General features: G+C 52.7%; 1 protein-coding gene across 17 annotated transcripts in view; it reads right to left on the bottom strand.

The window, feature by feature from the left end:
* SLTM (SAFB like transcription modulator) overlaps positions 1–14,532 on the bottom strand; it is a 333,070-nt gene that overhangs the window by 25,694 nt on the left and 292,844 nt on the right. For all 17 annotated transcript variants that reach the window (XM_069624367.1, XM_069624362.1, XM_069624366.1 and 14 more), the window contains one exon: positions 11,461–11,602. In XM_069624367.1, coding sequence (XP_069480468.1) covers positions 11,461–11,602 — 142 coding nt within the window. The remainder of the gene's footprint in view (positions 1–11,460; positions 11,603–14,532) is intronic.

Below are 14,532 nucleotides of genomic sequence, written 5' to 3' on the forward strand. Positions count from 1 at the left end.
GTCGTCCAATAGAGGCACTGCGAGGACCGTCTTCCTCTTGGCCTCGCGCCGCTGATAAAGGAAACCTTCCTTCTTCTCCTCAGGGCAGAGTTGGCAAAGCTCGGATGCCCTGGCGATCATGGAGTGGAACGATCCAATCTCGTCGGGCGGAGAAGCCCTGGTGGGAGGCGACGACGGTACATCCTCATCGTATACCTCGTCGTCCGTACCCGTCGCTGCCGTGTCAGTCCCCGTATCATCCCCTCGGGTGGACGGGGAGGAGGGCTGGAAGGGGCGCGACAGCTGAAAAGGAGGAGGGTGGATCCTTCTTTTCTTGGTAGGGGGAACCCCAGAAGGTCCCGGATCTGGGTCCCCGACGGGAGAGGTTCCGTCGGCAACGGTAGTCTCGTCCTTATCTGAGCATAAGGACTGTATAGCCAACAAAATGGCCGCCGAGCTGTCTCGCGGCGCTGGCAGAGGGGAATCCGACGGGCGATCAGGGGCCCCGTCGGTACCCTCGACGATGTCGTCGTCACCTGCGTCGGGATCCATCCCGACGGGCCGGTCTTCTTCCACGCCGAGGCCGTGGCTTAAGACTTCGACCAGCTCCTCCTCCGAGGTTGAGGCCGAATCTACGACGACGCCCTGCCCCCCCTTTTTCTTCCCCACGGGGGATTTCACGGGGGTCCTATCGATGGGCACAAAAGAGGACTCCCTCCGAGGTGGCAGGGAGACTGAGCCCCGAGGTCGCCACCACTGGCGTAGCCTCCACAGGCTGAGCCAGGGCCGCCGCGACAGACTCGATAGAGGGCTTGGCCGGATGGATTAAGGCCTTCACCACCTTAGGTGCGCTCACCGCCTTATCCTTGAGGGGGGGGGGGGGACAGTGCCTCGCTCCCCCTCCGCCTTTGAGCTCGACCGGGTCCTCTCTAGGAGCCTCGCCGGGTGCTCGGCCTTCCTCTTACCCGACCCAGAGCGTTGGCTCGTGGTTGATGGTGCCGGGGAGGGTGCGCCCAGCCTGGCGCCCATAGAGCCCGACCGTTCGGCGCTCCCGGTGCCAGCGGACTCGCGGTGCTTGGCCTTATGTTGGACCCCCGTCGCCAGGGTGTCCTCAAAGGTCTTAGAAGACCAGAAGACCGCTCGGATTTCTTCCTCTTCTTCTCGCCGGACGGGCTCTTCCCTTCCAGCCAGTTGGCGAGACGTTGATGGTGGTCCTTCATGGTCCGCTCCGACATGTTGCCGCAAAACGCACAGTCCTTCTCCATGTGCGTCTTGTCCTCATGTAGGCAGTAAAGACAAAAAGAGTGTTCGTCCTCCTTGAAGACGTTCTGCAGATGGCATCCAGGGCAGACCCTGAACAGCTTTCCGGGCGTCGAGCTGCCCTTCTCCTGGGCCATGACCGGGCCTGAGAAACTTCTGGAGTCCTCCGGGCGCAGACGAATCCGACACGGGTCCCCGTTGATCGGATGGAGAGTCGGTGGAGCTTGAGGCTCTTTTGACCGAAAAAATGAAGTTTTTGAGAAAAAACGTGAAAAAATAGCACTAATGCTCGAGAGCAATAGCACGAGGATCCCAACACATGAACGTGCGGTAAAAATCTGAAGATGGCTGCCAGAGGCGGTGCTTAGGTAGAGGGCAGTCATTGGCTGTGGTCAGTATGACGCAGAGACCAGTGATTGGTTACTACTACGAAAGACAGATCAGAAACGAAACCGATACTGGTTTTTTCTTTACCGAGGATTCCCAGCCTGACGACGGGGAATATTCATGAGCATGTGAATCCATGCCAGACCCCATGCTGGAGAAGATTACATAGCAGTACACATATGCAACCACAGGGGTGGCAAGGCTGACCATTAAGCATTACATAAACTCAACATTAAGCAACTCTTACCTCCTCACCAGGCCCACCTTCAGGCGAACAGGTTGCGCAGCACTGCTTGGCCGACTCTGGACTCCTCCCTGTAGCAGCCCTGCAGATGTCCAACAGGGCACACCAGACAAGAACGCTGTAGTAGCAGCGATCGCTCTGGTCGAATGGGCTCGGACGGCTGGGCAACTGTCTGTTTGCCAACCGATGACAGTGCATGGTGCAGTTGGAGAGCCATCTGGAAATGGAAGCCTTCGAGAGGGCCTTCCCTTGATTCACAGGTCCAAAGTTCACAAAAACCTGTGATGTCTTCTGAAAACTTTGTACTGTCCACGTTCTCTAGCTACATCCAGCAAGTGCAAAGTCCACTCGGCCAGCTGCGAAGGTGACAGGAAGAAAACTGGCAACACCAAGGGCTCGTTGAGGTGGAAGTCCGACGGCACCTTGGGCATGAAGGAGTGGTGCGTCCTCAGCACACCCTCGTCTCATGGAAAGTCAAATATGGAGGCTTGCAGGATAGAGCCTGGATCTCTCCAATCGTCGTGCGAAGGTGATGGCGACAAGGAACGCTGATTTCCACGGCAGAAATGTCAACGGTTCCGAATGCAGAGGCTCGAATGGCGGCCCAATGAGCCTGGTCAGCAGCACGTTGAGCTCCCACGCCGGGGCCTCCACCGGCAGGAACGATTCGAAGAGTCCCTTCATAAATTCCTTCACCAGGCGATGAGACCACAGGGATGACCGTCCCGAAGTTCTGGTGTAACGGGAAAGTGCTGCAAGATGGATCTTGATGGAAGCGTGAGCTAGTCCCGCCTTGGCCAGCGATAGCAGGTACGGCAGCACTTGAGGGGCTGTAATTTGCAGAGGGTTAATCTTCTGTGCATGGCACCAGACCGAGAACCTCTTCTCTGTGTGTCCGTAGCACTTAAGAGTTGAGGATGCCCTTGCGGCCTTTGCAAGCACCTCCTTGCAGTCCACCTGGATATAGTATCCTCCAAAACTCTAGTTCTGCAGGAGCTAGGCCTGCAAGTTCAGCGACTCCGTGATGTTGGATGGCGCATTCTCTGGATCTGTCTCGGCAGCGCCAGTGCGACGAGGATCATCCTGCACCGGGACCTCTTGAGTTGGTTGATGAGTCATCACCCATGCTCCTCGGCTGGGGAAACCTGCTGGCAAACCTCTGGCACTTGAGTTCGTCGCAAACAGTGTAGATCTGGGGTTTGCCCCATAGTTGGAAAAGTCGATCCACTTGATCCCGACGCCCCTCCCACTCGTGGCATGAGCGCAGCTCCCTGCCGAGTGAGTCAGCGATGACGTTCTTAGTTCCTGCTAGATGGAAGGGCACCAGAAACCTCCCCTGGACGACGGCCCAGTGCCACAGATCCTGGGCCTCCTTGGACAGGGCTGGGGATCGGATGCCTCCCTGCTTCCAGATGTAGAACATTGTGGTGGTGTCGGTGAAGATCCTCACGACCTTGCCCTTGAGGGACGGGAGAAACGACCTGAGGGCCCAGAACACTGGCTCCTGGAGGAGAGGTCATTCCACAACAACATCCTGGAACTCCGAGCAAAGGCTTCTCACGTGCAGATCTCCGGTGTGCGCTCCCATCCCTCCAGGGAGGCGTTTGTCGTCACCGTCTGATGTACCGGGGACTGAAAGTCCTTGCCCGCCCCAAGAAGCGCGCGGGGGCCCCACCATCGAATCGCTCGGCAGAAAACCTTGTTGAGCGGGATCATGTCTTCAACGGCATCGAGGAACTCTTGGAGGACGCATTCGTAGCCTGCACAGGCAGATGTATGAGGACATCATTCCGAGCAGAGACTTGATGGATCTCACCCTGGCCACGCCTGTGGCCAGCAGGTACGGCACCTTGCCCAAAGATGGCATTCGTCCTCTCCGACGACGAGACCAATCGCGCCACTGTATCGAGCTTGGCTCCCAGAAACCGTGCGACCTGCTAAGGGACCAGGTGGGATTTCGAGTAGCTGATGGAAAAGCCTAGATCCGTGAGAAGTTGGACGGTCTCCGCTGTGTGTTCGATGGCAAGTTCTCTTGTCCTTGCACGGATGAGCCAATCGTCCAGGTAGGGGTAGACGTGGATCCCCCGCAGCCGCGCCCTCACTGGTGCGAGGCACTTGGTAAACACCCTGGGTGCCGACTTCAGCCCGAATGGCAGGGCCTTGAATTGGTAGTGCCGCCCTTGGACTACAAATCGGAGAAACTTTCAGTGTCCTTTTAGAATGGGGAAGTAAGCATCCTCCAAGTCCAGCGACAATAGGAAGTCGCCCTCCTCCAGCTGTCCCAGCACATGCTGGAGGGTGACCATCCTGAACTTGTGCCTTGATATATTTGTTTAGCCGCCGCAGGTCCAGGATTGGGTGCCAGCCGCCTGTCTTCTTTCTGACTAGGAAGTACCTAGAGTATACTCCGGAGCCTCGTTGGGACGAGCTCAATGGCACCCTGCTTGAGCATCGCCCTTACCTCTAACAGCAGTTGAGGGATGTGATTTTCCTTCCTGGCCACGGGAGGAATGCGGTGGACTTTTTGAAATTAGAGTGTGCCCGCGGGCCAGGGCATCCAGTACCCAACGTTCGGTGGAGATGGACTCCCACACGCTGACGAATTTCGCCAGCCGGCCTCCGTCCAGGGTGCTCCGGTGGGGGCCCGACACTACAGCCAGTTCAGTCCTGCTTGGAGGCGGCCTTGCCACCGACGACATCCTCCTGACTTGCCGCATACTCTGTAGGCCTCCTGTGATGAGGAGCGGGCCACCTGGCGGTACGTCGAGGAGCCGCTGCCGGATCCCTTGGAGGCACCCTGTCTGCCTCTGGCGTTCCGAAAGGGCGGCCGTCGTTGCTGCAACACTCCCAAGGCCTGATCCGTCTGTCAGTCTTGACGGCCTGAAGTGACTCATCCACTGTTTTTCCAAACAGGTTGTTCCCGTCGAAGTGCATGTCCAAAACTCTGGTTTGCACATCCTGGCGGAAATCTGTTGCCTTGAGACATCCCCGCCGTCGAAGGCAAACACTGTTGCCCAACTGGTGGAATCCGGTGTCAGCGATATCCGTGGCCACCGTTATGGCGTGGTCCGACACCACCTCACCTTCCAGTAGGATCTCCAGGGCCTCCGACCTCTTGTCCAGTAGAAGTCCAGCAGGGGAGCGATCTTGTACCACAGCTCCCTGTTGTAGCAGGCCACAATTGCTAGGGCGTTGGCCACCTTAATTGGCGCCGCCGCAGACGAGATGACTCGTCCCATGGCGTCCAGCTTCTTTCCCTCGCCGTCAGGTGGGGAGGTCTAAGTTGAGTATGATGACCCCCCCCCACCGCCTTCTTGGCCACCGCCGAGACGACCGAATCCGGGGTCAGCTGTGCCCCAAGGCACAAAGGGCGGAATCAGGGACCCGGTACTACTTCTCGTACCGACCCCTCGCGTCGTGGACAGGTTCTTCAGGGGAGCCAGTCCCTTCTCCCAGATATCGTCAATCAATGGTACCGCGAGGACCGTCTTCCGCTTGGCCTCGCGCCACTGATCGAGGAAACCTTCCTTCTGTTCCTCAGGGCATAGCTGAAAAAGCTTGGCTGCCCCGGCAATCATGGCATGGAAGTAGCCAATTTTGTCGGGCGGGGAGGTCGAGGGGGTGGTGATGGAAGGCCCATCCCGTTGTCACCACAGTAGTCACCCGTCCCCATCGTGGCTGTATCCGTTCCCGTGCCATCCCTAGGATCAGGGGAAGGAGATTAAGGCTGAGCGGGCTACGAGGGCTGGAAAGGCAGAGGGCGGGTGGTTGAACTCTCCTCTGCTTGTTTGGAGGGCTTCCAGACAGCCGGGTTCTGCTGGATCGTCCGTTAGGAAGAGGGTCAATCTTGTCCACATCTGTCACTAAGGTTTGGATTACCATCAAAATGGCCACCGAGTTGTCCTGAGGCTCGGGCACTGGCTGCGACGGACGCGATGGTTGCTCCTCCACGGAGTCTCGCCGGCGCCACTGTCGCTCTCTTTGTCTGCCTCCTCGGGGTTCCCACCGTGGGACCGGGCCTCCTCGAACCTCTTGAGGCGCTTCACGACTTCAACCAGCTCCTCCTCAGAGGCTGTATCTGTGTCCATGACGGCCACTGCCCCCCCCCTTTCCACCGGGGTCTTCATGGGGGTCTTATCGATGGGCTGAAAAGATGATTCCCTCCGTGGCGGCAGGGAAACTGAGCCCCGAGGTCGCCTCCACTGGGTTAGCCTCCACAGGCTTTGCCAGGGCCGCCACGACTCCCTCAATAGAGGCCTTCACTGGGTGAATCAAGGCTTTCACCTTGGGGGAGAGGTCACCACCTCGCTCGCCCTCGGCTGATCCCTTCGAGATCGACCGGGGTCTCTCCAGAAGCTTAGCCAGGTTCTCGGGATTTTCTCTTCCCCGAGCCAGAGCATTGGCTCGTGGTTGATGGCGTCGGTGAAAGTGCGCCCTGCCTGGCAGCCAAGGCGCCTGACCCTTCGGTGCTCCTGGTGCCTACTGTGCTTTGCCTTCTGTTGGGCCCCCGTCGCCGGGGCACCCTCACAGGACTTTGACGACCGCTCAGACTTCTCACCTGCTGAGCCCTTCTCCAGCCAGCTGGCGAGGCGGGTCAGACGATCCCTCATAGTCCGCTCCAACAGGTTCTTGCAAAACGCAGTCCTTTTCCAGTGGTCTTGTTTTAATTAAGGCAGTAGAGACATCTCGAATGCTCATCCTCCTTGAAAACATTCTGTAAACCGCATCCAGGGCAGTTCCTGAACAGCTTGGATCCGGGTGTCTAGCTTCCCTTGTCCTGGGCCATGTCCACAAGGTAGGCCTCAGACCTTCTGGAATCCTCCAAGAAGCATAACTCGACGAAAACTTTGCCCTTGAGGGGCGTAGAAAATTCTAGAACAGTCCCCCATTTGTCAAAGTAGAAACGGTGGAGCTTGAGGCTCGATTGACCGAAAAAATTAGATTAAACTTATTGAAAAAAACACAGTAAAAGCTCGAGAGCTATAGCATGAGGAATCCCAACACTTGAACGTGAGGTAAAAATCTGAGGATGGCTGCATTGGCTGGGGCAGTATGACCCAGAGACCAGTGATTGGTTACTACTAAGAAAGACCGGTCAGAAACTAAACTGATTTTTCCTTTATCGAGGATTCCCAGCCTGACGGGGAATATTCATGAGCATGTGAATCCATGCCAGACCCCATGCTGGAGAACCTTTTTCCACACTCAATCTTTAACTCTTATGGGTGTAATTTTGAAGACTCTCCATGGTGTCTTTTCAAAGTCATCCTCCAACAACTTACTGGCAATAAAAGCCTGTTGCTGGGTTGCTCTAGAGGCTCCCCTTTTAACATTCTTGTGCTAACCTTGAGTGAACTACAGTATGTGGAGAGCTGGGGAGATGCAGTGTATCCCCTTTTCACATTAGAAATAATTGTTATAGTGACAAGCTTACCTTCAATGGCTGCTGGCAGGAATACCTTGTATTAATTTGGTGTACCTTTACCGTGGGCTGTGTTCACAGCTGCAGTAAAGGCACCCAAGGGCCCAGTCTTCTTTTTCTGCCATTTTATTTTTTTTTGTTTCTTGTTCCTTCCCCTGACATGCAGGGCAGGAAATTCCTTTGTGTGATTATCTTCGGCCAGTGTTCCTTGGACTCCACTCCCAAGCTCCAGTGCCTGAGAGCAGGGAGGGAGGAGTCAAAAACTCCCCAGCCCTTTGTCTTCTTCCTTGCTTGAATGGGGACAAATCCAAGTGGGGGGCTGGATGTTCTGATTGGACAGCCAGACCACCCCTTCTTGTAAAATGCAGGGAGAGAAGGCTGAGGTTGTGCTGTAATTCCTGATAAATACTGCAAACCTGGAAGCTGATGAAAGGTCGACCACTGGAACTGAAAAGGGAAGATGAAGGGAAAGCGGCTGAGACTATTTCCAGCGACCAGAGAGCCTGCTGTATAACCGGAGCCTGCTGTAGCCCTTCCTTCCAATCGACCTAGGGACTAAAAACGACGAGCCAGAGCCTGGTGAGACCCACTAGACTCAAGACCTGCATTTTGAGCCATCCCACACGTTGCTGCGACCTTGCGATACCCGAATACCCTGGGACCACGAGCCATCATGTGGTGAACGGTCTTCCGAATCTCGCTGAAACTTCGTGGGTATCCTGGTGGATCTCCAGAGACAAATCGAGTCCGAAAAGAGTGTGCTGGACCTTTGTAACGACGAGAAATCCACTGATTTTCGGTCTTCTGTGCTCCATGAAAAGGCGCCAAATCCACAGAACCACATTATGCCGCAAGGGAAACCTTGTCTAGAGTCTTCATCGATCCCTGCTGCAAAGTTCCTTCAGAGGTCTTGTTTTCAATCACCACATCAAGGAATCCACTGACTAGGTATTTGGCTGCAGACCCTGGAGTCTGTCTGCTGCTAAATCTTCAATGTTGAGGTGCTGTGTTGGCTTGGGTATCATTTTAAGCCTGTTAGGATTTCTGTGTAGCTGTGGGTTTTCTGTGATGGAAGTCCTCACATCCAGTGCACCCAGTCCCACTGCTAGAATCCTGCTAGGGTGTCTTCTGCGAAGCCCGTGGACCCTCTTCTAACTCTAATGTAAAGAACTCACCTGTTTGACCAGTTTTTCCAAGGAACTGACTTTTACTACTGAAGAACCTATTCGGACACTGCTCGTTGGTCACAAGTCCTAGTGACCCTCCTTCTGCCACTGAGAACATTCCTGCTTTAAGAATAAGGGAAAGACTCAAGGGATTGGGACTTCTGCCTAGAAAAGAAAATAAAGTGTTTAAAAGTCACTTACTTCTAAAGAGTTGGTTACTAATTCTAAGAGTGAACAGTTACAAAGGTTCTTACTGATCTTGAATGTGTGATGCACTATTCTTTAAAGTATGGTTAACATATTTTCTTCCTTATCAACTGTTTTGCCAGTCTAATGGAAAATAGATGTGAAGGTATTTTACTCTCCTGTGATTAAGTTGTGCCTCTTCCCAAAAGTAAAGTGTTGGTATCCCCAGATTAGTCATTTGAGGTTAATTGTATGAGTGTCCCCCAAATGGGTCTTGCTTCCCATGACTTGCTGCTAGCCTGTCCAGAATAAGTCTGTATTAGGTTGTCGCCTACCTAGAATAACAGTCATTCAATAAAGTGTGACTATGGGGTTTTACTTTCCCCTTCATTGTGAGGTCAAACAAAGTATGTGGGTTTTACTTAGCTTGCGTTAGCTGTGTGCCATCCAAAATAAGTTACAAGAGTCACTGCTTACCTCAATCCAGGGTTCCCCGATTTCAAAAGCACCTGTAATTGTATATTACATCCTCAGGTTTTGCTTACCTGGTATAACTGCGTTATCACAAAACTAGTTATCGGTTTTTACTGCACCTAGAATAAGTTTCACTATTCACCAAAAGTATGATTTGCACTGAGAATTATACAACTTGAAGGGTCTACTGCCCTTGCATTACTGAATGCAATTGAAAAAAGTAACCATTGGTTTTTACGCCCCAAGAATAGGCTTGACATATTCTGAATGTGTATAAAAAGGTTTTGCCTTCCCTAGAACTACTGTTAGGTACTTCAAATAAGGTCTATACTTGGGGCTCCAAGTGTTGCGTTTTTATACTGCGATTTCATATAATGTGTTAGTACTTACCCACTAGATTTATCTGGGCCTACCTGTATTTAAATAAATCCTTTATTTTTACAATACAAAGTGTTTCTTTGGATCATTTGAAAATCAGAGGAAGCCATTTCTTCACATCAGAGTTGGAGCCAACAATCCCTTGTAGTAGAACCGCTTACTGAAGATTCGAAGACAACCAAGAGGCCCCAGCATCCCTTCCTACGCCTTGCCTGATTAAGCCCTGTTGGACTAACAGATCTGCGAAGGTCCTGTACCGTGTTTCAACCCCTGGACTGGTGGGATCAACCTGTCTCAACGTCTTGAGGCTCCAACCGTCCTGAGCCTTCAGAAGTGTCCCTGGACCACCCGGTAAAGTGACCAGTTCAGTAGACTACCTCGCTCGAACGTGGTTGGCAACTTGTGGTACAAGTCGGCTTCCTGTCATTTTTCAGCCTTCCAGCTTTAAGGGATCATGCTCTGGAAGGTAGCTTACAACCAAGAATGGAAGTACACCTGTAGTCTGTGTGGTTGATGTACCCTCCTCCCACAGTACTGCATCGTGCATTTCTCCATCGCTAAGGGATACACTCCGCTTCTGGGCCCGACTGAAAGAATCCTTGCAACTGCTGCTCCTTAGCACTTCTCACCGGAACAAACAGCAGGAACCCCCCCCCCCCCCCCCATCTCCAGCAACCCCCAGTCTTCTGGGGGATACTGTAGTAAGGGAGCCAAGCAAACATTTGGCTCTCCCTGTCCTCCATAGCATAACATTAAGAACAAGTCTCTTTGAATCCTTCCATTGCAGTGCTTTTTGGGCGTTGCACCAGAGCAGTGAAAACTGAAAGATTACACATTTTATTTATCCAGTAGCTTAGTACACTCATCAACACAACTAACTTACATGCATCAGATACAAACTGGGCAGCAGCATTGTGATTTTAGGGCACAAGATCCCACTCTTTATAGCCAGTGACTTCTAAAGCTAGAGAATATCTCCTGTGACTTGGTTCCATCTTACTGTACCATTTTACAACTTTTATTGATCTGGGTCATTGAATGCATTTTAGAACCCACGGGGAATTGTATTTATGTTCGAGTGTAGTGAGATTTCACCTGCTAGTTTCGTTTGTTAGTGTGTTAAAGGATTAGACTAAATTATGTACAACTTCCTGTCAAAACTGAATCAGTGTGCGCCTCATTGTGTGGACTCTAGACCTCAACCCCCCCCCACCCCCCGCAGAATAGACTTGAATGCTTTCCATTGCTAACTTGATTGGGTTTTGGCTAACCTCAGAGTTCCCCTGTTAACTATGACTAGGTGGCCTCCTAAAACCTGTCCACCAAGGCAAACACTTCCTCACTTTCTTGCTCTTGCCTGCTTACTGTGCCTCAAGATCTTTTGGATAAGCAGCAGATTCTCCTAATCTGTTTTCGGCAGCTTAGCATAGGCTGGCCATCTCCTCTTTGTTCAACGCTCTTAACTTTTTCGCTCTAAAGAGCCTGCAGGCTTTGCACCAAGAGTCGCCATGATCCCGCGGAACGCAAGGAAATTTTGTATTGCACATAGGGCAGAGTTTAAATTAAGTCCTCAATTGGGTAGCCAGGAACCTCTGTAATGGGGGTTAAAGGCATTCTCCAATAACACGTTTGTGCATGGAGTATAACTTGGCCCCCCCTCTCCCTAAATCGCATTTACGTAGTGGTGTACCTTTCAGGGTTTGATTCAGTGCCCATAGAGGTAACAGTGCTGCTCTTGTGTTGGTTGCCCAATGGTGCAAGTCTCCTGTTCATTCTGCACATGCTTCCTCTGGCAGGGCCAAAAGGCACCTCCAGACGGAGCAAGGAATCCGTTACAAGTTACATACAGTGTGTCAAGGTCTTACTGTGCCCTCCATTGACAGAAGGAAAAGCCTGTTATACAAATATAACATACATTTTTTCGTTTAAAAAAAGCATCCCAGAATAGGTAAAACATCCTTTACCTGGCCGCTGCTCCCTCTGTCCATCATCACTACACCTCTGTCCACATCTCTGCTTGCAAACGCAGACGTACTGCTACGGCTAATAGGAACTGTCCTTGCATTACTTGCAGTGGTATCTCTGCCTGAACGCTCTGTCCTCTCTCTGTAACAAAACACATTGATCATTATTTCATACCACAGGATAAATGCTGTTTTCAAGTACATGCCCAATAGATCAGAAAAGCAAGTATTTTTGCACTTGTATACATTTAGATTCACGGGTTTTGCATACTTTGCCATCTAGTGGTTGGTTTGGATATTAGGCTCTGCTAAGCTTGTAGTTTGGCAGGAACAGACGAGAAAGGATCCACAATGTACCTGTTGGTAGACAGCCCTTGAAAATGGTTTGCTTTTTACCTTAATTTGTTTTTATGACTTGTATCAGAGAAGGAACAGGTTACTTACCTGTAACTATTGTTCTCCAGCATGGGTCTGGCATGAATTCACATGCTGATGAATATTCCCCAATCAGGCCGGGAATCTTCGGTAAAAGAAAGTTAGTTTCAAACTAGTTCTCCAAAACCAATCACTGTCCTCTGGGTCATACTGCCCCCAGCCAATTACATGCATGTGAATCTATGCCAGACCCATGCTGGAGAAATAATAAGTTACTCACTGAAGTGACTAACATACTCTTAGTTCATAGTCTCCTTTCCTACGTACTGTGTGGGCGTCCCTTCCAAGGGATGGGAGACAACCTTTTACACCAGAAAAAACCTTCCCCTTTAAAATTTAGAGGCACGTGGGGGCACAGCCCAGGGAGCATGCCCTGACCCCGCCCTTCTGCGCCACACTACAGTCCCCATTGACATGTCGACAATAGATTTAACATTGCCTAATGACACCAGTATTAGGGGGAGGTTGGTGGGACGTATGGAGGAAGGAACAAGTTACTTACCTGTAACTGTTGTTCTCCAGCATGGGTCTGGCATGGATTCACATGCTCATGAATATTCCCCGTCGTCAGGCTGGGAATCCTCGGTAAAGAAAAAACCAGTATCAGTTTCGTTTCTGATCTGTCTTTCGTAGTAATAACCAATCACTGGTCTCTGCGTCATACTGACCACAGCCAATGACTGCCCTCTACCTAAGCACCGCCTCTGGCAGCCATCTTCAGATTTGGAAGCACGTGAAGTGGCAGTATGACCAAGTGAAGAGCCGCAGAGGGGTAGGCGGGAGGGTTCGCATGTGAATCCATGCCAGACCCATGCTGGAGAACAACAGTTACAGGTAAGTAACTTGTTCCTTCTCCAGCATGGGGTCTGGCATGGATTCACATGCTCATGAATAAAGAATACATAGCAGTACACACATGCACAACCACGGGAGGTGGCAAAGGCTCAACATTAAGCATCACATCAACTCAACATTAAGCATCTTACCTCCTCACCAGGCTCACCTCAGGCGAACAGGTTGCGCAGCACTGCTTGGCCGACCCTGGACTCCTCCCTGGAATCCCGGTCGACGCAGTAGAATTTCGTGAAGGTGTGCGTCGACCTCCACGTAGCAGCCCTGCATATGTCCAGCAGGGGCACACCAGATAGGAACACCGTGGTAGCTGCGATCGCTCTGGTGGAATGGGCTCTCGGACGGCCAGGCAGCGGTCGGTTTGCCAACCGATGACAGTACATGATACAGCCGGAGAGCCATCTGGAAATGGAAGCCTTCGAGAGAGCCTTCCCCTGATTGACAGGTCCAAAGTTCACAAAGAGTTGTGACGTCTTCCGAAAACACTTCGTGCGGTCTACGTAGAACTTCAGCGCTCTAGCCACATCCAGCGAGTGCAAAGTCCTCTCAGCCGGCGACGGGAAGAACACAGGCAACACCAAGGGTTCGTTGAGATGGAAGTCCGACGGCACCTTGGGCATGAAGGAGGGGTGCGTCCTGAGCACTACCCTCGTGTCGTGGAAAGTCAAGTACGGGGCCTTGCAGGAAAGGGCCTGGATCTCTCCCACTCGTCGTGCGGAGGTGATGGCCACAAGAAAAGCTGTTTTCCACGATAGAAACTTCAACGGGGCCGAGTGCAGAGGCTCGAACGGAGGTCCCATGAGCTTGGTCAGCACCACGTTGAGCTCCCACGCCGGGGCCGGAGCCTTCACCGGCGGGAACGATCTGAACAGTCCCTTCATGAACTCTTTCACCAGACGATGAGACCACAAGGACGTCCGCCCCGTGGTTCTGGTGTATCGGGAGATCGCAGCAAGATGAATCTTGATGGACGCGTGTGCCAGACCAGCTTTGGCCAGCGTCAGCAGGTACGGCAGTACTTGGGGAGCCGTAATCCGTAGAGGGTTAATCTTCTGTGCGTGGCACCAGACAGAGAACCTCTTCCATTTGTGTCCGTAGCATTTAAGAGTCGAGGACGCCCTGGCCTTTGCAAGAACCTCTCTGCAATCGGCCGGTATGTCGTATCCTCCAAACTCTAGCGCTGCAGGAGCCAGGCCTGCAAGTTCAGCGACTTCGGGTCGTGGTGGAGGATGGCGCCTCCTTCCCTGGAGAGTAGATCCGCGTCCGCCGGCAGCTTGATCGGCGGGGACGCTGACAAGTCCAGAAGGTCCGGGAACCATATCTGCCTCGGCCACGCAGGTGCGACGAGGATCATCCTGCACCGTGACCTCTTGAGCTGGTTGACGAGCCGGATTAGCAGAGGCAAGGGAGGGAACGCGTAGAGGAACAGGCCCTCCCAGGGGAACGAGAAAGCATCGCCCATGCTCCTCGTCTGGGGAAACCTGCTGGCGAACCTCCGGCACTTGGTGTTCGTTGCCGTCGCGAACAGGTCGATCTGGGGTGTGCCCCACCGTCGGAAGAGGCGATCCACCAGATCCTGCCGTAGTTCCCACTCGTGGCACGAGCGCAGCTCCCTGCTGAGTGAGTCGGCGATGGTGTTTATTATCCCTGCCAGATGAAACGGTACCAGAAAAATCCCTTGGGCGACGGCCCAATGCCACAGGTCCTGCGCCTCCTTGGACAGCGCTGGGGACCTGGTTCCGCCCTGTTTCCTGATGTAAAACATGGTGGTGGTGTTGTCGGTGA

Source organism: Ambystoma mexicanum, chromosome 11 (genome assembly GCF_040938575.1).
Source record: "Ambystoma mexicanum isolate Mex_15411 chromosome 11, UKY_AmexF1_1, whole genome shotgun sequence".
In the NCBI taxonomy this organism is placed as follows: domain Eukaryota; kingdom Metazoa; phylum Chordata; class Amphibia; order Caudata; family Ambystomatidae; genus Ambystoma; species Ambystoma mexicanum.